The sequence below is a fragment of the Pseudorca crassidens genome, chromosome 19, assembly GCF_039906515.1.
Source record: "Pseudorca crassidens isolate mPseCra1 chromosome 19, mPseCra1.hap1, whole genome shotgun sequence".
In the NCBI taxonomy this organism is placed as follows: Eukaryota; Metazoa; Chordata; class Mammalia; order Artiodactyla; family Delphinidae; genus Pseudorca; species Pseudorca crassidens.
The window spans coordinates 16,455,841-16,481,816 of record NC_090314.1 but is presented as its reverse complement, the minus strand read 5'-3'; the positions used below and the strand labels follow the sequence as shown (position 1 = coordinate 16,481,816).

Here is a 25,976-nt window from a genome sequence, read left to right as displayed (position 1 = left end):
TAAGCTGCAGAGAAAGTGAATCACACCAATAATCGTAATGCCATGTATCTGTATAGCGCTTTAGAGTTTTGAAATCAAAGCATCGGATAGTGGTTAGAGCTTGGCTTTGGAGTCAGACAGGCCCCAGTTCGAATTCCAGCTCTGATAAATTCTGTGGCCTAGGGCAAGTTATCTTATTTTTCTCAGCCTCAGTTTCTTCATTTATAAAACAGGTATACTAATGCCTTCCGCTCAGGGCTGTTGTGAGGATTAAGTGAGATTGTATTTATAATGTAGCCAGTGCAGTGCCTAGTTTATAGGCATATAGCCTAGTGTGAGAGAGAGACCAAAAAAAGTTTTTGGAACACAGCATGGAGGGTTAAAGGTATGAACAGTCTGCTGTGGGAATTCAGAGGTGTGTATGAACCTAACTGCAGGTCAGACTTTTCTCAGTCTGTGTCTTCTGCCTCAGCCAACTCCTCTCCTTCTTCCCGTCCTCTCCCCCTCACACCGTGTTCTGTACTTACTTCTGACTCCAGGCCTTTATTCTCTTGCCTGAATCTGCTGTGGAATTTTCTCTCCAGTTTCCTCTGTTATTTCCTTTGTCTAAAACAAATTGGTCATATTGTCCATACTGCAAAACTAGCATTTTGTTGCCATCTTGAGATCTAAAGATCATAATCATGAAGGTCCTATCTCCCCCAATAGGTCACAGCCTCTAATGGACAGATGCTGTGTCTTTACCCCCCCGCAGCACTGTAATCAGGACTTGACCCTTTTTTTTTTTTTTTTTTTGTGGTACGTGGACCTCTCACTGTTGTGACCTCTCCCGTTGCGGAGCACAGGCTCCGGACACGCAGGCTCAGCAGCCATGGCTCATGGGCCCAGCCGCTCCGCGGCATGTGGGATCCTCCCTGACCGGGGCACGAACCCATGTCCCCTGCATCGGCAGGCGGACTCTCAACCACTGCGCCACCAGGGAAGCCCATGGACTTGACCCTTTTTAACCTTTTACTTGATTGTAATTGCTTTAGGGTATAAAAGGCGCATCCCTGTGATTCCATTCAACAGGTCAGCATGCCCCGTGTTCCTTTCTCCAGTAGTCCTTCCTATAAGATCCTGCCAAAACTCAGGGTAGTGTTTGGTGCCTGGAAGAAATGGTAACCTTTGCTTTTTTTGTTGTTGGACTCATTTATATCTTATACTTGCTGCCCGCAGCGCCTTGTGCATACGAAGTGCTCCATCCATATTTGATTGGATTGCATCCTCTTTGCAAACTCACGAACTTCACCCGTTCCCATCCGGGTGACTTGTCCTCTTCTCTTCTGTGAAGGTATTTGATTACTCGTTGTCTAGTGTCTCGTGTGGCACAGAAGCAGGCTGATGAAGAGCGCAAGATGGAAGTGGGGAGGGGTGGGTCACTCTGGTCTATTTCTCGTTCACACCAGAGAACAATGTCAACAGTAACCCAAGAGACATTCTGCAAAATATGGAAGATCTTTAGTGTTTGTTTTTTTTTAAAGAGGAAATTTTGTCTCTATTCTGTGATCACAATTAATTTACAGTCTTACTCATCAGCTTGGCTCCGAAATAGGAGGTAGATGAGGAAGTATCCTGGCTTCAGCTTCCAGCGGCATTAGAGGAGTGGTTCAGGCAAAAATGCCTTGGAGCTCTCGCCCCTGTTTTGGTTGGCACTGTGGATTCGGAGGTTAGAGTCTCTCATAGGAAGACTCGAGAGGAACCCTCCCCTGCTGTTCTGTGCTCTCCTCCAGTGCACCAGCCCCGACCCTTGCACTCCCATCCCTTAGGAACAAAACGTGGAGGTTGATCCGCCGAGTACGTGTTGGGCACCAACGTAACTGGGAGCTTAGCTGCACACGGAAGCTTGAGGGCTGGGCCTCGGGGGAGCAGAAGTAGCGTAGACATTATCCCTGCTCTCAAGAATCTCACGATAACATACGTGACACAGAGAAGAAGATTCTACCACTATAAAGCAAGCAGCTTTCACCTTCTCTGCCAACTTCAGCTCATAAGAAGTGATTGGCTACAGTGCTGTCTCAGGAAGGCTTCTGAAATTACCCTGGAGATCAGTGAGAAAGACACAGCCATTCCTGATGAGCATGGCCTACCACGGGCCCGGGATGGGAGAAGGTCAGCATGTTTCCTGAATAGTTGACACCCTCACACTGTATAATGAAGTGTTAAAAAAAAAAAAATAGTCGTCAGTGTGTTACAGATGACAGAAGTTGCAATTGAGATAGAGGATGGGTGTGAGTAGGAGTTATCTAGGTGCCTCCTGAGCTGAGCTGGGAGGGTGAGTGGACAGGTGGTGACGGGAGAGTCACCAGGGGACGCATCCAGGCAGATGCACAGAGTCAGGGATAGAGATGGAGCAGAGCGGCAGCTGAGGGGAGCCTGGCTGGAGCATGGGGTCGCTGTGGAGGAGACGTGGGAAATTAAATGGAAAGGTGAGACAAGAGGAGGGTGTGAGGAAGGAGGGTGGACATGCTGGAGCTTTCCAAGGTCAACTAACTCGCTCCTTCTCTGCTTGCTAACCGTCACCACCATCACAATGGACTGTCCTAGGCCTTAAGTTCTTTGAGGGCACAGTGGCTATATATCTGGATGTAATAAACTTTCAATAAGAAAAGCTCTTGAGTAAAATGTCAATTTTCTCCTGTTCCTACTCATTAATACTGCATGTGGTTCTTGTCTTTTTCTTCTTGACTGTTATATAAATACAAAAAAAAACAAAACAAAAAACACAGCTGGATTCCTGTAGCCTTAGACAGCAACTAAAAAGATGCAAAATGTTAAGAGGGGTGGGAACACCCACCTCTCCCCCATTTTTCATAGAGCACAGCTGTGCAGGGACCAATTAATATAGCCCTGCTGGATGTGAACAGTGATGACTCAGTGTGACTGAGGCAAATTCAGTGATGCTTGAATGGGAAATGGGAGAAAGTTGCAACCATCATCATCACCGTGACCTGGGGCAAGCCTGGAGCGGCTCAGTATTTTCTCTCCTCCCAAGATTTCTTACACCTTTGATTTTGGAAGTTGTTCAGAAGAAACTGCATTAAAGGAGAAAGAAAGCATTAGACTGTTTCTTTACAGTTTCTCTTTGTTTAGTTGTCTGTGTGCTGGGTACCTTTAGGTTAATGATATCTAAATATTTGCTGACTTCATAACCTTTTTGTGTTTGAGGAGGTAGTAGGGTAGAGTGGGTAAAAGCATGAGGTTTAGAGCCAGGCTGCTTGGGTTTTAATCCTGGCTCCTCCACTCTCTGGCCATATGACTTTGGACAAGGTCCTTTAATTTTCTGCACCTCGGTTTTTGAAAAGGAGGATAGTTTTAGTCCCTACGTCATAAGGTTATTGTGAAGATTAAGTGAAGTTCACGTATAAAGACTCTTACAAAGAGCTGACATGGTGCCTGGTATACCATAAGTGTTCAGAAAATGAACACTGTCATTATTTAGGGTTTTCATTTGTGGAAAGGGGAGCTGGTACTGATAAGGTAGTAGGACCAGTGCACACACTTAAGCGGTAGATTCTAGGCTCAGCTCTGCCACTAAATCGTGTGACAAACTTTCTGGGCCTTATTTTTTTCATCTCTTAGAGGGTCCAATAACACGTTATCTTTCTCCCAGGGGTTTGGGGTCAAATGCGATCATGAAGTGCCTTGAAAAGTATAAAACAGCACAAATGCCAAATTTTATCACTGCTGTTGTTGTAGGAGTGGTGGTGGTAGTTGATGATATTGATAAAAATGGATCCAGGTTCTAAAAATGTTTTAAGTTAATTACTTTTTATTGAGGTACAGTTGATTTACAGTATTGTATTAGTTCCCGGTATATAGCAAAGCGATTCAGTTATTTTTTTCAGATTATTTTCCATTATAGGTTATTATAAGATATTGAACATTGTTCCCCATGTTACACAGTAAATCCTTGTTGCTTATCTGTTTCATATATGGTAGTGTGTATCTGTTAATCCCATACTCCTAATTTATCCCCCCCCTTTTACCCCTTTGGTAACCACACATTTGTTTTCTATTTTTGCGAGTCTTTCTGTTTTGTAAATAGATTCATTTGTATTGTTTTCTAGATTCCACATATAAGTGATATCATCTAATATTTGTCTTTCTCTGTCCGACTTACTGAAACGGGTCCAATTTTAAATGTAAAAAGCATGAGGAGTGATCGCCTCGCGGCAGTCAAGCACGTTTGTTTTCTCTTTCTTGAAATAAAATAACGTTTCATGTTTTCTTCCTCCCAGAAACCTTGGGGAGCTGATAGATCGGTTCGTGGCCGATTTCAAAGCCCAGGGGCCACCTAAGCCCAACACGGACGAGGGGGGCGCCGTGCTCCCCAGCTGCGCCGACCTCTTTGTCTACTACAAGAAGTGCATGGTGCAGTGCTCGCAGCTCAGTACCGGGGAGCCGATGATCGCCCTGACCACTATTTTCCAGAAGTACCTCCGAGAGTACGCCTGGAAAATCCTCTCTGGCAACCTGCCCAAGTGAGTCCTGTTCTTCCTGGTCTGACCGGAGAAGTGAGATTCTGAATATACCTAAGTGTGGAAATCTTTAAGGAAATCCGCCCTGAAGCTGTTCGCTAAACTGCCAAGAGTATCAGGGAGGAAAACACCCTTATGGAGTTCCCAAGGGTCTGAGACTGTTTCCTCTCAAATGGGATTCCACAGCTGATCAGGACCGCCAGAGGAAGTCAGTACTGCCACGCTGGCCACTAGCATAGGTCGGATCCTGCCACGGTGGACTCAGGGGAGTCAGTCCCATTATAGACGTGCTTAGTTTACATGGATTCAGTGATAGGTACTTGGCAAAAGAAGTGGGGTGGTGGTAGCAATGACTTTCGAACAGCAAGGGCAGTTTCATTCAGGCCAAAGTCTCTCTTATGGTGTGTGTATCTTGCCCTCCTGGGTTGAGTCTAATGTTTAAAGATGTGGTAGGATTTGGGGAAAGGTGGTTGCATAGCATAGCTCCTAATTATAGCGACTTCACTCTGTTATTCTGGGGCATTAAAATATTGTTATATAACTTATTACTTGAAATAAATGGATTGTTCGACTAGAGTTTTAGAGATATTTTGGTTATATAGCAATTTCTATTGTAATAGAATATGATCTGAAGCAATGCTTCAGAATCCAGTAATTATAAATCACTCCCATAGCTAAATTCAACAGTTTGGAATTTAGTTTCTGTCACCGTCACTAAAATGTGTCATATATAGGAGTTTTACGTAATTGGGAGGAAAGAAAAATAAAATCCCTTCGCTCTACAAGAGATTTGAAGTAACAGACATGTTTTACACATGAGAATTTCTTTGAATATGATAAACATTATTTTTAAATTTTTGATAACTTTTATCCTGATTTTCAAAATACTGCAAGTTTGTTATAGTTTGTAAAACACAGAAAAGCACAAAGATGAAGGTAAAAATCACCACCCAGTGAAAACAGGTTTAACTTTTCAGTATACATTTTTCTGTTCTTTCTTTATATGTGTAATGTGTGTGACTGAATGCTTCTGTTTATTCGTTTAACAGGACTGGACTATAGTGCTTATAGTTTTACACCCTGCTTTGTGTCATGATGTGAGCATTTTGCCATGTGTATTAGTCAGTGTCACAGCAGGAAACAAATGGTACTCAGCTGGGATATTATTACTAAAGCCACTGTTCACAGAAATGGGGGCAGGTGAAAGGAACCAAGGGAGGATTCTGAAGCATCCAAACTCTAGTGGGTAATTGTTACTACTTTAAAACTCACGTGACAGCTAGGGCTGTGGACAAAGGGCTGCCTAACAGAAACTGTAGTCATAGGGGCCACGGTCACTGCCAGGACCACACTGTAGCAGAGGGAGCAGGAAGGCTAGTTGTTACTCCGACTTCTCTCTCCTCAACCTCTCTGACTTCCTACAGCCTCTGCTGATGGCTGAAACCAACAGGAGCCCAGGGGGCTGGGGAGCCTGGGTGAAAAGTCTGCAGAGGTCAGTCTCCCAAGCAGTGAAAAGGGAAGAGAAGAGCAGAGAACAGTCAGCACAGTAAAAATATTCAAGACACTTTTTTTTTTCCAGATTTTTTTTTTTTATGTATGTATGTATGTATGGCTGCATTGGGTCTTTGTTGCTGTGTGCGGGCTTTTCTCTAGTTGCGGCAAGCGGGGGCTGCTCTTCATCGTGGTGCGCGGGCTTCTCATTGCGGTGGCTTCTCTTGTTGCGACGCACCGGCTCTAGGCGCATGGGCTTCAGTAGTTGTGGCTCACGGGCTCTAGAGCACAGGCTCAGTAGCTGTGGCGCACGGGCTTAGTTGCTCCGCGGCATATGGGGTCTTCCCGGATCAGGGCTCGAACCTGTGTATCCTGCATTGGCAGGCGGGTTCTTAACCACTGCGCCACCAGGGAAGCCCCATCAAGACACTTTTAATGATGCTATGATGTTCCCACATACCGAAGGCCCTCAGCTAACTTCTGAGATTTCTTATTGATCATTCTCTTAATTGACCATTTATGTTGGGTTCAGTATTTTGGTATTTTAAATAACATTCAGAAGAGCATCCTTGAACAGAAGTAGAACTACTGGGTCAAAGAGTCTGAACGTTTTTTTAAGCTCCTGAAAAATACCTCCAAAAAAGTTGTACAATTTAAAGCTCTTAACCCATAGTGGAAGAGACAGCCAGTGTCCTCATACCCTTACAAGTACTAGAAATTAAGATGTTTTCAAATCTTTGATTACCTAAGACTGGGAAGTTTAGGGGTGTGTGTGTGTGTGTGTGTGTGTGTGTGTGTGTGTGTGTGTGTGTGTGTGTGTGTGTGTGTTTTAAAGGAAAAATTTCTCTTATTTTTAAGGTAAATGTCATTGATTTCTGTCTTCTTAAAAAATAGACTCTCACAGTTGAAATTTTATTTATAACTGCAGGAAGTTATTTTAAAAACTGCTTTTTTATTTTTTGTGATCACATGATTAGATCAGTAGGAAGAGATGACGTGCTTTTTTGTTTCTTGAGGCAGTCAGGCCTTTGGCCAGGAACCATGTCTTAACATTCACTTCTGAACCCCTCCACAAGCACGAAGACAAGCTCCCATGCAGAATTTTCTTAACTGAGAGAAACAGTTGGGGAACCAGCTTTTGCACCACACATGACTCTGAATGAGCTGTACAGATCAGGAAATGCCACGCTAAGCAGAGAGGCCGCTCAGCAGAGCAGAGTCATTGTAGTTAACATGACTGATGGCTGGCTCACTGTTGGGATCGTCTCTTCCTATTTCTGATGGTCAGAGAATTTAAACAAATGACAGTCAAGGTCAGGTCACTCGGAAAGGACCTCATTGTGTGTGGATTTGTTTGGGCCACGTCCAGCCTCTCCTTCCCCTGTTTCTTTGTCTTACAACGTGCAGTTTCCGGGTCAGGAAGCAAATGAGGAGTCCTGGCCTGACTGGTCCCTATGCCTTTTCCTCAGAACCACAAGCAGCGGCGGTGGGTTGACCATCAGCAGCCTCCTCAAGGAAAAGGAGGGCTCAGAAGTGGCCAAGTTCACCCTGGAGGAGCTCTGCCTCATCTGCAGCATCCTGAGCACTGCAGAGTACTGCTTGGCCACCACCCAGCAGGTGAGCCGCCGGGGCTGCCCTTGCGCCACCTCCTCCTTTTCCTGAGCCGCCTGGGCCACTTAGCTCAGTGGGTAAGAATATGGGCCCCAACGAGGCCACACACAACCTTGGGCAGAACAGCTGGTCTCCCACAGGGGAAAACTCGAGGTCCAGCCAGGGGACGGCCCAGGCAGCCCCCTTGCAGAAGGACCTTGTTAAAAGGAGACTGGGCGAGAAAGTATGACTGGTCTCCTCCCCAGAGCTGTGTAAGCTACTCAAAGAGCATGACGTGCCCTCTTGAAAATAGGTCAGTAGCCCTGTCTCCCATGTGCTGAAAGCAGTTACAGTCGTAGTGGTGGTAGGCCCCAGCCTTGGTGGTGATGAGTCACAACCAGTGATTCCATTCTCAGGAGTGTTACCAGGTCATTGAAAATCCTTTGGGCTTTTATGTGTCTCCTGAAATGTATGGAGCATATTCTCAATCTGCAGAAACAAATAACCATTGTCTGGATGCTGACGTTCAGGAACTGGGAAGCAGGAAAGGGTAATGTCTCTGCTGGAGCTCCCATTAGCAGAAGGAAGACCAGAAGAATTTTCTGTTCAGCCTTCGATGTGGGATTAGAAGTTCCTTTCCACATTTCCAACCCTGCCAACCCTTCCTTTTGGACTTCTGTGAGAGAATACATTTCCATTTTAAGCCACCAAGTTTGTAGTAATTTGCTACGGCAGCGTTAGGAAACTAATTATAGGAGTCAGCCTGAATGAACTCTACTGGTCAAAGATGAGACATACAAGTATCAGTGAGAATATTAGCTACAGTCGATTGTAAACATCAAATATGTTTAAATCCATTTGGTTATAATGATTTTTAAAATTCACTTATCACCTTGGAAGATACTAAGAAACCACTGGTATGAATTGAATACTGGTAAATAAAGGAAAAGTTCTTATCCTGCCTTTCCTATCTGACTTGTACCTCAGGATAACCAAATCACAGACAATGGGAAGTATATTTTTATAGCAGATTTTCAGTTCATAAATGAAGAAGAAAAGATATTGAATTCAAATATCATTCTTTTATACCTCTTAATGGAATAATAGATCTGGGCATTGACCATCAATGGCTGCTGACATTACAAAAAGAGAGACAACCAAACATCATGTTATCTCCTGATGGAAGTACACAGCACTATCATGAAGGAGTTTTCTTTTTTTTTTTACTCTCTTTCTTTCTTTTTCTTTTTTTTTTTTTTTTTTTTTTTGTTGGTGCTGTGTGACTTGTGGGATCTTCATTCCCCAACCATGGATGGAACCCCGGCCACGGCAGTGAAAGCGCCGAGTCCTAACCACTGGACCGCCAGGGGATTCCCATGAAGGAGTTTTCTTTAAAAAAAGAAAAATCTGAATCTGATCAAGCTTTTACATCAAGCTACAATTTACAGGAAATACAAGGGATAGAGGAGCATGCTAATTAGTACCTTGTGGATACAATCAATGATATCAAACTATGAGAAAATCTACGGGGCAAACAACCTAGTTTCCTTAAGAAAAAATCACAGGGGTTTGGGGGGGGGTTGCAAAAAGAAATGGAGGGAGAAACCAAAGAGACTTGAGAATCCAAGCAATGAAGAATTGAAAAATAATATTTAGAAAACAATGCCAATAATATGTCAATATCGGTTCATTAATTGTAACACTTTTACGCTTAACACCTGCATGGGGTGTGCCATTCCCTCCTTCAAGAGATCTTTATGAAGCACTGATTATGTACCAGGCATTGTATTTGGTATTAATTCACAGAGGTGAACAGAGTAGACAAATTTCTTACTGTCATGGAACTTAGAACTAATAAAGGAGCCAGATAATAAATAAGGCAAAATGTAACCTCAATTTTGTTCTAAGTGCTGGGAAGGAAACAGATGTTGCAGTGCTAGTTAGGGAGTTGCCTACTGAGGTAGAGTAGTCAAGGAGGGCCTCCTGGAGGAGGTGATATTGAAGCAGAGACCTGAGGGGTGGGAAGGAGACTGCCAAGTGAGGAGCTTGGAAGGGATGGGCAGTGGGGGGGGTGGTGGCAAAGCAAAGGAGCTGGCTAGGACGGGGGAGCAGAGAGTGCTTCGGAGAGGAGAGAGGAAGTAGGACGTGTGAAGGCCCGAGGGGGAAAAGACCCGGTGTCTTCCAGAACCTTAAGAGGTCGGTATAACTGAAGCCAGGCGGACAAGGGGGAAAGCAAGATGCGGGCCGTGAAGCTAGACAGGACCCAAATCATAGTTAGAAGTTTGGATTTTATTTTCAGTGTTAACAGGGAAAGGCCGCTAGAGAGTTGAAGCCTTGAGAGCCTGCGCTGTAATTTTTCTCCTCAATCCCTTATAAACGTGTAGATTGTTTCCAGTTTTTCACTAATATAAACGACAGCAGAATGTGAGCTTTATGAGAAGAGGATCTTATCTGTTTTTTTCACCAGCTAACTCCCTTATGCTATGACAGAGCCTGGCACTCTATTTAGAATAGACTTTCAGTAAATATTGGTTTAATTCATGAATGCTGCAAAGAACACGTGCGCATCTCCGTACCTTGTTCTCATTACTCGTTGAAATATCTTTCTAGATGCGAAATCGCCAGCCGAAAGAGTGTGTATGTTTAAATGTTTGCCTTTTAAATAAGTTGCCTTCCCAAAAGGTTACATTAATTTACCCATTCCTAGGAGTCACTTTTAAATCTAAGACAAAACATTCTTTATTCTTAGAGTTTCTGTAATAAATAGGTTTGGGGATGCTAGGTGAAGCAATTCCCGGGATGTTTTGAGGTATTTACAATTCCCGGTCAGTTGTATTTTTCTTGGAGGCTGCTGGAGCGTGGCCAGCGTTTCTCCCCGCTTGGCTGTAGGAGGATGCCGGCAGGAACTGTGTTTCTTTTGTTTATTTTGGTATCCCTCAACACCTTAACGCGGTGGGTGGCCCAGCCCAGCGCTCAGGGAATACTTTACCTGATTTTATTGCGACCCACCACTGGAGGCTTCCAGTGTTGGTGGGTAAGCCAGCAGTTCACGAGGCAGGGAGTATCCTAAAAATGGGGATCTGTTTAAATTGTCAGTGTGTCATGAGAACCAAGTACAGTGCAGGGCCAAAGGGCACAGGCTCTGGAGGAAGTTTGATTCCCAGCCCTACCACTCACTGTCCTGGGTAGGGTATGCCTCCATCTTCTCATATATCAAAGGAGGATCATAATAGAACCTTCCTTACAGGGCAGTGAAAATTAAATGAGTCCATACACGAAAAGTGCCTGGAATTATACTGGAATCCTCACACTCAGTAAATGTTAAGTATTGTTACATTGCTCCTTCCGATAAGCATTAAGTATGTCGTTCTCTCTGTTACTCTCTAACAGCTGGAAGAGAAACTCAAGGAGAAGGTCGACATAAGTCTGACTGAACGAATCAATCTGACTGGAGAAATGGACACATTCAGCACGTATGTACTCGCGCGCCTGCTCGAGGCCCGAATTCCCCCTTCACGGAGCAGCGTGTCTCAGGCCGTCAGCGTAGGTTACTACAGAACCTGAGAAGTTTCCAGGGCCTTCTGTTGGATCAGGATTATTTTCTCCACCAGCCACCAAGGAGCCTTAGAAGTTGGTGCAGCTGCCCCCCATCCCGCCTCTTCAAATACAATCATTTTTAGCTTATGGGGGCTTTATTGTTGCCCTGTCTGGAATAACAAGAGAAAAGAAATCCCCCCTTGGCCATCCCTGCAGGAAGGTCAGGTCCAGGGCCTCCTATCTGACCCGCTAAATCTACAGAGAGCCAGCCCCACCTCCAGTGTTTCAAGGGTATAAAGGGTGAGCAGCCTGATTTTAGCCACTGGGGGGCGGGGGAGGGCAAGTGTATTTGGGGTGGAAGAGTGTCTGTCCAAGGAGTTCAGCCTGTAAAGCCTTCTTGAAACAGTTATTGCCCTGGTGCTACCTGGCAGGATTTTGTCCTGGTCGTTAAATGAGATTTGGGAAAGCCAAGCTTCTGCTTTCACATCAGCCACTTACTGAGGAAAAGTCCAAATTCTCTTCTTAGGTCATTTTCTCTCAACTTCTCCCCCACCCCCGCAAGATCTGATTTAAACATTTTGGGTAAACGGGTCCTTTTGGAGGAGGTAGCAAAGAGGAATTCTGGGTGTAGCAACTGGGGAGACGAGCCGTGGAATCTGGTGTCCTGACTGAGTAGGAACACATCCGAGTGAGACCAGGACACACAGCAAGAAGGAGGGCGGAGCCAAAACACTCCTCCTTGTCATTCATTCCTTTCTGAAATGAAACTCAAGTTTTTCTGAGGAAATGGTGCATCTAAGTTTTACACAGGTGCCTGAAACATTTGGAAGGGGCTGTGTCGGTCAGTCGTTCGTTCACAGTTCACTTTTGTAAGCTGTGCCCACAGTAGTGTGTTTGATTTGCAGTGTCATCTCCAGCAGCATTCAGCTGTTGGTTCAGGATCTCGATGCTGCCTGTGACCCCGCCCTGACAGCCATGAGCAAGGTAAGCTTTTAGGAAGTGCTTCTTCCTGAATGTCCAAGAGTGGCCCCAGGTGGTTTCTCCCTGCCCTGCCTGTAGCTCCTGCAGGCTCTTCAGTGCTTAAAGCACCAGTTGGGAGGAGAACGGAGGCCTCCAGGAGTTTGCTAAAGCACTCAATTGATCTTGCACCTGAAGTCAATTGCCTGTCCTTTGAGAATGAGACGGGGAGCAGGTGTGTTTCCTAAGTTTGAAGGAGAGTTTGCTTTTTTTTTTTTAAATCGTTTTTATTTATTTATTTTTGGCTGCGTTGGGCCTTCGTTGCTGTGCGCGGGCTTTCTTTAGTTGCGGCGAACGGGGGCTACTCTTCGTTGCAGTGCACAGGCTTCTCATTGCAGTGGCTTCTCTTGTCGCGGAGCACGGGCTCTAGGCGCACGGGCTTCAGTTGTGGCACGAGGGCTCAGTAGTTGTGGCTCAGGGGCTCAGTAGTTGTGGCTCACGGGCTCTAGATCACAGGCTCAGTAGTTGAAGCTCACGGGCTTAGTTGTTCCGCAGCATGTGGGATCTTCCTCGACCAGGGCTCGAACCTGTGTCCCCTGCATTGGCAGGCGGATTCTTAACCACTGCTCCACCAGGGAAGTCCGTGAGGTTGCCTTTGATCAGCATCTGACACGTGCCGAAAACCCTTCGTGTGGCGGCAGTCACTTCAGACTCATTTTCATTCCTGCCCACTGAGAAGTTTTTCCGACTCTCTCTGCGCTCTCGTGAGGTGCAGGATCATTTGATCAGGTTGCGGACCCTGGTTTTCTAATATCGTGGTGGCCCGTCAGTCAGCCCTCAGTCCGCAGGCCCCTCCTTTGGCGCTTATCACGTGCAGCTTCATGTTGCTCTTTGGCTTTTACATGCCTGTGTCTTTTCTTCCTAAAAGAAAATCAGTTCCTTAAGTTCATGGACCACATAGAATAGAGAAGACTCATACTTGTTGATTAATTAAGTTGGAAATAGGCAATTCTTCATTGATTTCTAAGCCAAATAACACGAAGTTGCCCACTCTTTGAACCTTCTAGAGCAGGGGTCGGCAGACTACAGCCAGTGAGCCAAATCTGGTCTGCTGCCAGATAAAGTTTTATTGGAACACAGCCACGCTCATTCATTTATATATTATCTATGGCTGCTTTTGTGCTACAACGGCAGAATTAAGTAGTTGCAACTGAGACTAGATGACTCGCAAAGCCTAAGATATAAACAGTCTGGCCCTTTACAGAAAAAGTTTGCCAATGCCTATTCTAGAATCGTAGACTCTTGGAACATTCTTACAAATTCTAGAGAAAGAACTTCTCTGGGGCATACTGACCAGTAGCAGAGTAGAACACTGGCTTCGGAATCAGACAGACTTAACTCTCCTCATTTTTCCTTTGGGCGTGTTAAGCAAGTAACAACCTCTCTGGGCCCAAGTTACCTCATCAGTATGTGAAATGCCAGGATCTGCCTTCTGAGGAGAGTGACTGGTCTGGTGCCAATAACCGTTAGTCCTCTTTCCCTCTTGTCAGGAGTGGCCGTGTCACAAGGTTGTGTAAACACACATTTGCTGTGAATTTGGTTTTGTAGTAGATTGTAAATATTTAACAAAACTAGGGCTAAGACCAAAACTTAAGCTTTGGAGTTTTATGGCGCTCAGTGGGGAGTCCTGAGTAGCTGATGTCACAGAGTTTCCATTCAAAAGGCCCTTCCTTCCACCAATCAGATATGGATGTGTATTTCCAGCATCCAAGTGTTTACAAGCAGAATACTCCAAGCAGGCACAGGGAGACTCACTCATTTTCTGAAAGGAACGTGACTCTGAAGATTGGTTTTGTGGGTTCTGATTATCCCCTCGCTGCTGGGGAACACTCCCTACATCCTGAACATGATCTGTTCCGGCTGCCATCTCTCCTGCATTGCCACACACTTGCGATTGGAATGCAGCTGGCGAAAGCATTTTTACATTTACCAAAGGAAGAGTGGATTTTTTTTTCAGTAAAATAACAGTTGTAGGGGGTTTAACACTCCAGGTGTTGCTTATATGAACTGTCAGTTCATTAGGTGGATTTCCCTCAAACTGCCCCCACCACCCATCTCTCCACCATACCCACACCAGCAAACACTAACAGAGACCATACCTCCAGAATCTTTTGTTTACATCATAGGAAAACCACAGATGTGGGAAGGCAGCAGCTGGGAGGCCGTTACTCTTTGTCTGAGTCTTCTGGAGTTCTAGCAAAATGAAATCCATGTGATGAAAATGACCAGATATAAACAAGCCAAGTGGTCACAAACTGATTAAACAAATACCCTCTGTTATTTGTGCCTGCCTTCTGTTCTGTGTAGTTTCTTCTAGGATTTTTTAAAACTTTTGTTTTGTGATAATGCTTATTCCTGTCTGTGATTCCATCATTTTTGCTGCTAGTTGAACAGTTCATTTCAGACTCTACCCAGCACGGTGCTGGGAGTCCCAAGGCTGGGAAAGATGTGGACCTTATTCCAAGGTGCTTAGATTCCAGAAAGTGTGGGGTAAGAGATGTGTGAGATGAGGGGGGTTAAGGTATGAGGAAATCAGTACCAGAAGTACAGAATACACCCTTCTCAAAGGAGGAGAGTTCAGGACTTCCCTGGCAGTCTGGTGGTTAGGACTCCGAGCTTCCACTGCAGGGTTCGATCCCTGGTTGGGCAACTAAGATCCCACATGTTGCGCTCGCACGCCCGTGCAGCGTGGCCAAAACAAAGCAAAACAAACAGACGAAAAAAGAGGAGGGTTCACATCCAGGTGGGGAAGCAAAGAAAGCCTTCTTAAGGAAGTAGCATTTGAAACAGACCACCAAGGATGGCAAAGTTTTGAAGAGATTTGTGATTAGGAGGGCATTCTGAGCTGAGTGACAACATGAACACAGGTTTATAAAGTTAGGAAAGCCCCGCACCTTGTCAGCATTGCCAGTCTCCTTACACATCTTTGGAATTCCACAGAGCACTCTGGGTGTGCTTGTACCTACGTAGTCAAGGCTGGAAACAGGGCTGCCCTTGAGGAGCTTATATTCTGGTGGGGCAAAAACTTAGAATAATTGATGCTGTAAATAACTATTTTATAAATGGTGAGAAAATGAGCATTGGGCTCGCCAAAGTGGAGCGGTGTTGTCAGATGATTCTGAGTTGAGGGAAGGAGGCTTCTTTGGCAAGATGGATTGAGCCAAGAAACTGAGTTATGTCATCCTCCTGCGAGGAGACCTCCTTCTCATTGAAGGCACCCCATGATCTCCTTGGTTAGCATACTGGGCTTTTATGATTTGTCCCTTCACTACCTTGTTGGTTCTGCCACTCCTGTGTGTATAACTATACTCCAGCCTCTGAGCCACTTTTCTTTCTCTGAATGCATTACTTTTTTTGTGGCTTCCACACCTTTTCTCATTCTGTTCTTTCTGCCTAGAATTCTCTTTCCACCCTTGTCTGCCCAATTAGCTCACCCTTTAAAATCCAGTTCAAATGTCTGCCTGCTTTTAGAAAATTGAGGTATAATTCACATACAATAAAATTCATCCTTTTAAAATGTATAATTCGGTGGAACCACTACCACCGTCTAATTCCAGGACATCTTCATCACATGAAAAAGAAACCCCATACTCGTTAGCAGTCACTCCCCATTTCCCTGACAGTCACTAATCTACTTTCTGTCTCTAGGGATTTGCCTGTTATGGACATTTCACATAAATAGAATCAAACACTATGTGGCCTTTTGTGACTGGATTTCTCCACTTAGCCTAATGTTTTCAATGTTCATCTATGGGGTAGCACGTATCAGTACTTCACTCCTTTCTATGGCTGAATAATACTCCCTTGTATATGGTTAAACCACATTTGGTTTATTCACTGATCAGTCAATGGACATTTGGATTGAGTCCACTTTTTAACTCTTATGAGTAATGCTATGAATATTCATGTACATGTTTCTGTGTGAATATGTTTTCAATTCTCTTGTATACATACCTAGGAGTAGAACTGCTGGGTCATCTGGTAGCTCTACGTGTAACGTTTGAGGAGCTGCCAAACTGTTTTCCACAGCAGCTGCACCATTTTACATTCCTACCAGCAATGAGTGAAGGTTCTCATTTTTCTATATCAACACTCATCAACACTTTAAAAGAAAAATTATAGCCATTCTAGTGGGTGTGAAGTGGTATCTCATTGTGGTTTCAACTTGTATTTGCAGTTCCCTGATGACTAACACGTTGAGCAGCTTCTCATGTGCTTATTGGACATCTGTATATCTTCTTTGAAAAAATGTCAGTTCAACTCCTTTGCCCATTTTAAAATTGGGTTGTCTTTCTATTGTTGAGTTGTGAAAGTTCTTTTTATAGTCTGGATACTAGACTCCTTGTCAGATACATGAATTGCAGATATTTTCTCCTTTTCCATGTGTTGTCTTTTTACTTTCTTGATCATGTGCATTGAAGCACTAAAGTTTTAAATTTTGATGAAGTTCAATTTTTGTATTTTTTCTTCTGGTGCTTGTGCTTTTGGTGTTACACCTATGATACCATTACCTAATCCAAAATTATGAAGATTTACACCTATATTTTCTTCTAAGTATTTTATAGTTTTAGCTCTTACATTTAGGCCTTCAATCCATTTTGAGTTAATTTTTGTATATGGTGTGAAGTAAGGATTCAGTTTCATTCCTTTGCATGTAGATGTCCAACTGTCCCGGTACCATTTGTTGAAAAGACTATTTATTCTTTACCCATTGGGTGGTCTTGAGACTCTTGTCAAAAATCAGTTGACCATAAGTACATGGGTTTATTTCTGGACTCTCAATTCTATTCCATTGATCTGTATGTCTTTCCTCATGCCAGTACCACACTGTTCTGATTATTATAGATTTGTAGTAAGCTTTAAAATCAGGAAGTATGCGTCTTCCAATTTTGTTCTTTTTCAAGATTGTTTTGGCTATTTTGAGTCTTTTCCAATGTCACCATTTTTGGTCTCATCCAGAGTGTTTTCCTCCCTCAAGACACCACGGCACCTATACTAACTCTCTACTTTGTTGTACAATTATTTTTATATCTGTGTCCCACCCCCGTTAAGCTTTGAACAACTCATGGGCTGTGTCTTACTCATTTTTTGATCTCCACAGCACAGCACAGTTCTTGTTTAACTGTAGTACTCCGTGAATGACTTTGAAAGTAAAAAAGACAGGAAGAACAAAAGTTTGTAGACACCCATTTGACCAAAGAATGGTGACAAAGTAAGACATAGGTAGTAACTCTCCTGAACAGATTTAGCTGGGTAGAGCTGGTAGACATAGGTTAGGAAACTTGGGCATCTTTATTGGAAACGGCAGGATTGTAGACTCCCGGAAGCCTCCAGGCTCATCCAGGTGCTGTTGAGGATGACGTGATGCTCCTGGATGGTACTTAATAGCAGGGCTTCTTTCTTCAACAAGTAGCATCCTGGAGCTGATTGAAGAAAAGTCAGAAATAGGAAATGCCCACATCTAGCTATTAGCTTCCCAGCTGTGGGCAAGAGCCCTGCTGCTGGAAAAGGAGAGGAGAACACAGAGGGGCAAAGTTTGGTAGAAAATCCACAGGAATGTCTTTAAACAGGCCAGGCCCACAAGGAGGGAGGGGAATATGAGGAGAGTTTAGTGGTTTCTCTGAAACTGTAACCTAGAGATTACAGTAGTGTTGATGATAAGTTATGTCAAAATTACCTTTCAGACCACTTTCCCCTCCCATATTGCATTGTTCTCTTAGATGAGCTCTGTGAGATGATAGTAAGTTGTTATCTACCGAGCGCTTACCAGGAATCAGCACCCAAAGGCATTATCTCATTTAATTCTGACAAATATGTAAGGTACCTGTGTTAGTTCCTTCTCTCTTTCACAGATAAGGGAACTGAAACTCAGAGAAGTTAGGTGGCTTGTCAGATCTCTTAGATAACATGTGGCAGAGCCAGGGCTCCGGTCTCCCCTCTGTGCAGGATTGTACCACACCGCACTTACAGAGTAAGAGTTAGTGTTTTTGGCACACGTGGAAACTGAGGCAAAAATGAGCGTAAGCAACTTGTCTAAAAGCGCGGAAATGATGACAGTGTGTGCCCGGTACTGCTGGGTTCACACGAGTGTGCATTCACGCTCACTTTGACTATGAGCTCTTCAAGCACTTACAAGCATCCTGTTAGATATTGGTCTTCAGCATTTCTCAATCTGACACTGACTTTCCTGCAGGGGAGAAATCGGGTTGAGCAGCCAACCCAAGTAGTGCAGTCTGCTCTGCACGTTTCTCCCTAAAACTGATGAATTGTCCTTCTGGGGTGTGTGTTGCTTGGTTTTCTTTTTCATAAAAAAAGCCATATAGGTTTATAACAGCGAAGCCAAGAATAAAACCAAGTCTCCTGATTCTTGAAAAGGAAGTTGTTTGGAGTGCTTTGGTGGAAATGTGAAGAGTTTTGTCTTTTAAATGTAAATTCTGTGAATTCTTAGGAATTAGTATGTCTGCTTATGGCCTTTTGTAGGATTTTTTTTTTTAACAAGTAGGATTAAAAAAAAAAAAATCTGTGGCTTCCTTAAAAGGTCCTGTGGTGCTCTCCTCACTCTGTCCTTTTCCCTAGGGCTGCTCACATCACTAGATTTAAAGAATCTAAGTCTCTGTCCAAAATCAAACAAACTTAGCTTTTTGCCCATTAATGGTAGTTTTAAGAAAAAAAAAAACAAACCCAAATTAAATTTCCTTACAGTCTGGCATGTAATTTCTATTAGGTTTCAAGATCATGAACATGTACTAATTTAGGAGGCCGCCTTACTATCCCCCAAAGACATTTCGAAATAGCTAGAACAGTCCTCAAATCTGTTCTCATTTCCCTCTGTCATTAAAATGTAGATCTGTTTCAGGAGGCCCACAGAGCTCCATGGTTAAGAAATCCTCAATTTCATGTACCACCTATAATCACAGTACATCTGTCTTTCTTCGTAAAAGAGATTTTTTTTTCATTATGACCAAAACAAATTACCTTCATTACAGAAAATTACAGATTTTTAAAAAGAAGAAAATTTGGGCTTCCCTGGTGGCGCAGTGGTTGAGAGTCTGCCTGCCGATGCAGGGGACACAGGTTTGTGCCCCAGTCTGGGGAGATCCCACATGCCGCGGAGCAGCTGGACCCGTGAGCCATGGCCACTGAGCCTGCGCGTCCGGAGCCTGTGCTCCGCAATGGGAGAGGCCACAACAGTGAGAGGCCCGCCTACCACAAAAAAAAAGAAGAAGAAAATTTAAATCACCCATAATTCTGATTAATAGACATATTTCATTCTTTCTATGCATATACTTTTAAATAAGTTTATACTTTAGTTACTGTGTAACCTGTTTTTCTCATTTAGCAGGTTTTAATAGTTTTCTGTGTCGTTTGATCTAGAGCTGTGATATTTTTAGTGATTGCATAGTATTCCATAGTACAGAGTATTTACTGTTAAAATCATAACAATAGTTAACATTTACCATGGAATTACCATGGAATTAATACATGCCAGGTACTATGTTATGAGCATTCGCTGTGCTGTCTTTCAGTAACTGTATAGATTATACACATTATCATCATCCCAATTCTATGTCTGAGAAAACTGAGGCACAGAGAGTTTGGTCACTTGCCCAAGTCACTCACTTAGCAAGTTGCACAGACAGTATTAGAACTCATCACTGGTGACTCCAGATTCCTTCATCCTAAGTACTATCATCTATTGCCCTTGAAATGTAAGTGATCATTTCACTTTTGATGGATTTTTGGCTATTTCCAATTTTTCACATTTATAAACAGTATGACAGTGGACAAGTTCGTGTGTGTGTATGTTTTCTGAGCCTTCATAATTATTAACTTCAGATTAACTGCTGTGAAATTGCAGAGATCTAAAGCTATGTAAAATGCTAAGATTTTTTGATAGATATTTTAAATTTGCCTTTAAGAAAGGTTATATGAGGGGCTCCCCTGGTGGCGCAGTGGTTGAGAGTCCGCCTGCCGATGCAGGGGACATGGGTTCGTGCCCCGGTCCAGGAGGGTCCCACATGCCGCGGAGCGGCTAGGCCCGTGAGCCATGGCCGCTGAGGCTGTGCGTCCGGAGCCTGTGCTCTGCAATGGGAGAGGCCACAGCAGTGAGAGGCCCGCGTACCGCAAAAAAAAAAAAAAAAAAAGAAAGAAAGATTATACGGGGACTTCCGTGGTGGTGCAGCAGTTAAGAATCCGTCTGCCAATGCAGGGGACACGGGTTTGAGCCCTGGTCTGGGAAGATCCCACCTGCCGTGGAGCAACTAAGCCTGTGCACCACAACTACTGTGCCTGCACTCTAGAGCCCGCGAGCCACAACTACTGAGCCCACGTGCCACAACTGCTGAGCCCGTGTGCCACAACTACTGAAGCCCGTGTGCCTACAGCCTGTGCTCCGAAACAAAGAGAAGCCACCGCAATGAGAAGGCCGCGCACTGCAACGAAAAGTAGCCCCCCCTCGCTGCAACCAGAGAAAGCCCGCGTGCAGCAAGGAAGACCTAATGCAGCCAAAAATAAAAATAAATAAATTTATTTAAAAAAAAAGAAAAGTTATACAAATTCACCTTCCCATTGGCCCAGCAATGAATGGGAAAAAAAATCTACACCTATATCATCTTCTTTTAATATTTATTTATTTTGTTATTTTGGCTGCTCCGGGTCTTAGTTGTGGCACGTGGGATCTTTTTTGCGGCATGCGAACTCTTAGTTGCGGCATGCATGTGGGGTCTAGTTCCCCTATCAGGGATCAAACCCGGGCCCCCTGCATTGGGAGCATGCAGTCTTACCCACTGGACCACCAGGGAAGTCCCTATATCTATATATCTTCTTAGAGCCTTTTTTGCTCCACTTTCTATCCTGGGTCTTCTTGGTTTTCCTCCTGGAGTTAAGGAATGTGTATCCCTGAGCAAAGAGGTGAGGAGAGTCATCCTTTCCTCCCCCTCTGCACCACCATCACCACCACTACATCATCTACTGTGGACAAGCTCATTCTGTACGTAGATTTTGCTTGCCCCCCAGATCCCTCAGCGAATTTCAAGTTCATTTCAGGTGGTAACACTTCTTTTGGAAAGCAACGTGGTAAAGTGGAAAGAACATGGATTTTGGAGTTAGTCAGACCAATATCTAGATCTCAACCATTCGGACTTACCAGTTATGCTTCATTAGACCAGCCCCTTATTGTCCGCAAGCCTGTCTTATCATCTATAAAGCAGGGGTAAGAATACCTTCTTCGCTGCATAATCATAAGCAGTAGGTTCACAGGAAAATGTCAGTCATCGTGCTTGGTGCACAGTAGGTGCTCGATAGATGTTCCCTCCTCTTTTTTATTTCCCCCACAGTTCTTGGTTCAGTGCTGTACATGGGGAAGGTGCCTAGAAACATAGCACACGCTTGTTCTATGAGTAAAAGTAGCCCCGACAGACATGAGAGTGTGCGCGTGTGCATGTGTGCATGCCTGGGGCCAGTGGCCCAGCAGCCTAAACTGTAGCATTAGACTGATTACCTGCAGTGTTCCCAGACTCCACATATCTGAATCCGTGCTCTGTACAGCTCTACTCCCATGATCAAGATGAGTACTTGGGAAGTTGAATTCTCACTTAAGGAAAATCAGTTTCTTAGGAGACCCCTTTGTAAGTTTTACACAGCTGTGGAGAAACACAAGTTCCATAGTAAACTAGTGTGGAGCCCTGTCCTCTGATCAGTGGATGGGTCAGAATTCTCTGCTCCTGTGGGTTCTCGCCAGGAAGAATGAGCATCTCCCTGACGCTCCCTGTGAGGTGCAGCCACACACTCCTCCCCAGGTGGCAGAAACCACGGGCGCTGGCGACGCCCCGGGCCTCACAACCTCTCCCTCAGGCCAAGTGTGGGGTCCTACAGGCTCTGGCATTGTCCTCTTGATCCTTTCCTTGCTTGCTGTTTCTGTCACTCCTACATCTTAGTTACCGCTTCTTTTGCAAACTGTTTTTCTTGTTTATATAGCACCAGTGGTATTCAACCCCACCCCACCTTCTAAACAAGAAGTGCAGAAGGAAAAACTTGAAGTATGGAGGGGTAAATTTCAAAGGTCAGATGCAAAGTTCATCTGAAAAAGTTGGAGTCTTACTTCGACTGATGGCTTTTCAGGATGTTTGTTCTTCCAGTGCAAGCTACTGTTTGTGTCCCTTTTTGAAAGAGAACTTTGCTTGATCCCTGTGTATTTCATTAGCTTCTCCGTGAGAAACTAGGCTCCCCTTGAACTAGGGCCAGTTGAGTGCTTTGTTCTTTGTTTTCTTTGTTTTAAATCATTTGTTAACAAGTGTCTAGGAAGTGGCCTCGTATAGTGCTTGGGCTGTAGATGGACCTGCGCTGCCTCCCCTCTGCTGTTGACTAGCTGTGTGACTTTGGGCAGGTGACCTCTCCTCTTTGAGCTTTTTGAGTCTCCTCGTCAATAAGACCGCTGTGAGGAAGATGACGTCTGAATAGTAATGAGATGATGTTTGCAAAGTGCCAGGCCAAGCAGCCTGCACACGGTAGGCCCTGATGTAGGTATATTGGGTCATTCGAGTTACAGCCCAAACCCTAAGTCATTGGGATGGGTGATGGCAAAGCATCCGTCCTAGGCAGTGGCTGGACAGCATCACCGCTGACGATATTTTGTTCATTTTTTAGAAAATAGTCCGAGCAATGTCAACTTTCATTGTTTTCCAGTACTTTAAATTCTTTTCTTACTTCATAAAGCTGACTTAAATTTAAACTTGCGAATCTACTTGACTTTTGCCAATACTTCCTTTAACTTGACCGGTGGAGTCCTAACTGGCTTAAGTATTAAGGCAAATCCAGTCTTTTCACACCGATTCCCAATGTGGGCACGTATTGAGGTGGCCAGTGGTGATCAAGAGGAGATAGCTCTCCAGCGGGAACTTGAACTCTCACGCCACACACTCCGTCTTGCCCCGGAGCTGCTTTGAAACCGATGGCAGGACATGTCACCACCTCCCTCTGCGGTTGTCTTCTGTCGATGGAGAACCGTTGTGCGTAGATAATTGTTTATGAACTTTTTGAGCTGTTGAAACCTAAACTGCTGCCGACTTGGAAAACAGTGGTCATTACTATGGACGAGCTTTGCGTCGGGTGGAGGGGTGGTGCGTCCCACTCTCTACCCAGTTGACTGTGCTGTCCTGGGGCCTGCTGCTCTGGAGCCGCTGCCGAGCTGGGAGCGGAAGATGAAGCGTAGGTGCTAACAGCACCTGCCAATTCTGGCCTCAACCCTGTGCGCTCATTTAAAACCCCCTAGGATGTTCCTTGTTTGGATGGGTCACATCTCTAAAATCAGATGGAAGAGAAGCCTCTTGAATAAAATAGAAGAAAAAGAGGAAAACATTACACATAGCCAAAGAATTAGAATATAAAGTCAGTTCATATTAGACTTTTCTACCATCTCTCCATTCTTCATTTTTATTTTTTTCCCAGTAAGAGAATTAGAGACCCTTTTCTTTCTGGAGCCTCACTGTGAAAGCTTGCGTAAGACTTCATGTGCCTGGGCCTTGGTTTTCTTATCTGTAAAATGAAGACAGAGGTGCCTTCCTGCTTTGCCATGGTTCTGTCCTTGCACAGACTGAAAGCTTTCAGGATATAAATATCTGCTGACTTGAAGAAGCATTCGGGTAAAACATAGAGTCATTTGAGCTTCCCAGGAGCTGGGGGATCATCCACGTACAATATGATTCTTTCAAACAAGTTCTCTCAGGATTGAATTTTTCCTTTCCCCAAGAGCTCTATAAAAATAGTATTTTCTTGCCAGAGACATCAAGGCCTCAGAACTACTGCCCTCGTTCTGTGAACGTGTTACATGGTTTGTGTTTGGCTTAGGGTCTTTTTATCAGACAGCCCGGCTCTGTTCTGAGAGGCTGACTCAGCAGAGCCCCAGCGCGGGGCAGGCTGGGAGCTGGTAAGACCTCCCTTCTCCCATGTGTATCCGAGGCGGAAGCAGTATCACACCACTGCTTCTTCCTCCCTTTTACTGTACATGCTTTCAGAGCATTTTCCCTAGTTCTCCTCAGGTTGTGAGAACTTAAGCCCAGCAGGTCTCTCGTGTTTGTTCATGGCCTGGTCAGGGGTCACGCAGGGCTTCTCAGTGATGCCCATCTCCCCCGCACCTGCCATCTACACAGTCCCTGCCCCGTTCCCCATGGCACTGTCTTAATCTCTGACCTGCCCCTCGTGTTTGCCAGAGATCCTCTTTCCTTCCCCTTGATTGAAATCCCACATAACCCCAAAGGCTCTAGGAGTAAGAGTCTAATGTTTGATTATGAAAATTTTCAATTATATACAAAAGTAGAGAAAACAGAAAAGTAGAAGAAATAAGCCACCAAAAAGCAGAGAAAATAAGCTACAAGGATATAATGTACAACACAGGGGATATAGCCAATATTTTATAATAACTATAAATGGAGCATCACCTTTCAAAACTGTGAGTCACTCAGAAACCAGCACAACATTGTAAATCAACTATACTTTTTAAAAGTTGTGAGTTGCTATATTGTACACCTGTAACTGTTGCTGTATTATACACCTGTACAATACACCTGTATTGTACAGCAACTATACTTCAGAAAAAATAGAGAAAACAGTATAATGAACCTCATGTACCCATCACCCAGCTTCACTAATCTTGTTTCACCTGCTCCTCCCAGCACTAGATTATTTTGAAGCAAGTCTCACAGGTCATATTGTTTCTAATTTCCTTTTTAAAAAAAAAAAAAAACCTCCAGTTTGGGACTTCCCTGGCGGTCCGGTGGTTAAGACTCAGCCTTCCAATGCAGGGGGTGCGGGTTCAATCCCTGGTCGGGGAGCTAAGTTCCCACATGCTGCAGGGTACGGCAAAAAAAAAAAATCCCCAACTCCTCCCCGTGTACCTGAGAGAAGGGCATTCCAGGTTTCCTTTCGTGTGGCCCAGCCACCTCTCGGGTTTCCCAAGCTGCCAGCCTGGTCGGAAGTAGACGTCCCTCCCCTGTCCACCTACAGCCCCTTTCAGGTAGAGCAGCTTGTAGAAGAATACGATCCAGTTCATCTGCCTGGTGAGGGTTCGTTTAGAAAGAAGGTGGCACTTAGATGAGGAGGGAAGGCTGTTTCAAGCCTGAGAGGGACAGGGTAGGAAAAGGTACACTTCACTGTCAGGGAAAAGGTGGGCTTACTTGTTTCTATTCATGATTAGCTCCTATAGACAGGGAGAGACAAACCCCCTCAAGACAAATCAGCCTCCATGACAGCAAGTCACGGGCTCATTTCCACCACCCTTGCCCCTTCCTTGCTAAGAGGTAAGGCTATCCTCCAGCAGAGGACCTAAAGGCTTGTCCCGCCCTGTCTCCATTTTCAGATGCAGTGGCAGAACGTGGAGCATGTCGGTGACCAGAGCCCCTACGTCACCTCTGTCATTCTTCACATTAAACAGAACGTCCCCATCATCCGTGACAACCTGGCTTCCACGCGGAAATACTTCACACAGTTCTGCATTAAATTTGCAAAGTAAGTCCTAGAACATCCTCATCACTGGGTTGTTCTGAATGCCATGCTGACCACCAGCACGCGCCCGATCCAGGTGTCCCCGCCGTCCAGCTAATTTTTTTGTACCCCAGAGAAGCATAAGAAACTAAATTTGCTACTTAAGGTCCTAAAGAACAGTAGCAGCCATACAGTCATCCTCATTAAGACAGACAGAAAGTGAGTGGGGAGCTCCTGTCATTCGAATTACGTGGACATGATGACACCCCTGCCTCCCCCCAGGTTTGGGTAATGAAAAGTATTTTTCAACATTTCATGTATGTATTTTGTGTCTCCAGCTAGATGATAAGCTTTTTAAGGGTAGGA

At 44.5% G+C, this 25,976-nt stretch overlaps 1 protein-coding gene across 2 annotated transcripts in view; it reads left to right on the top strand.

Annotated features, from left to right (window-relative positions):
- The window catches only part of VPS53 (VPS53 subunit of GARP complex), a 125,575-nt gene that overhangs the window by 79,068 nt on the left and 20,531 nt on the right, over positions 1–25,976 (top strand). For both annotated transcript variants that reach the window (XM_067714648.1, XM_067714649.1), the window contains 5 exons: positions 4,260–4,502; positions 7,460–7,607; positions 10,971–11,053; positions 12,023–12,101; positions 25,486–25,634. In XM_067714648.1, coding sequence (XP_067570749.1) covers positions 4,260–4,502; positions 7,460–7,607; positions 10,971–11,053; positions 12,023–12,101; positions 25,486–25,634 — 702 coding nt within the window. The remainder of the gene's footprint in view (positions 1–4,259; positions 4,503–7,459; positions 7,608–10,970; positions 11,054–12,022; positions 12,102–25,485; positions 25,635–25,976) is intronic.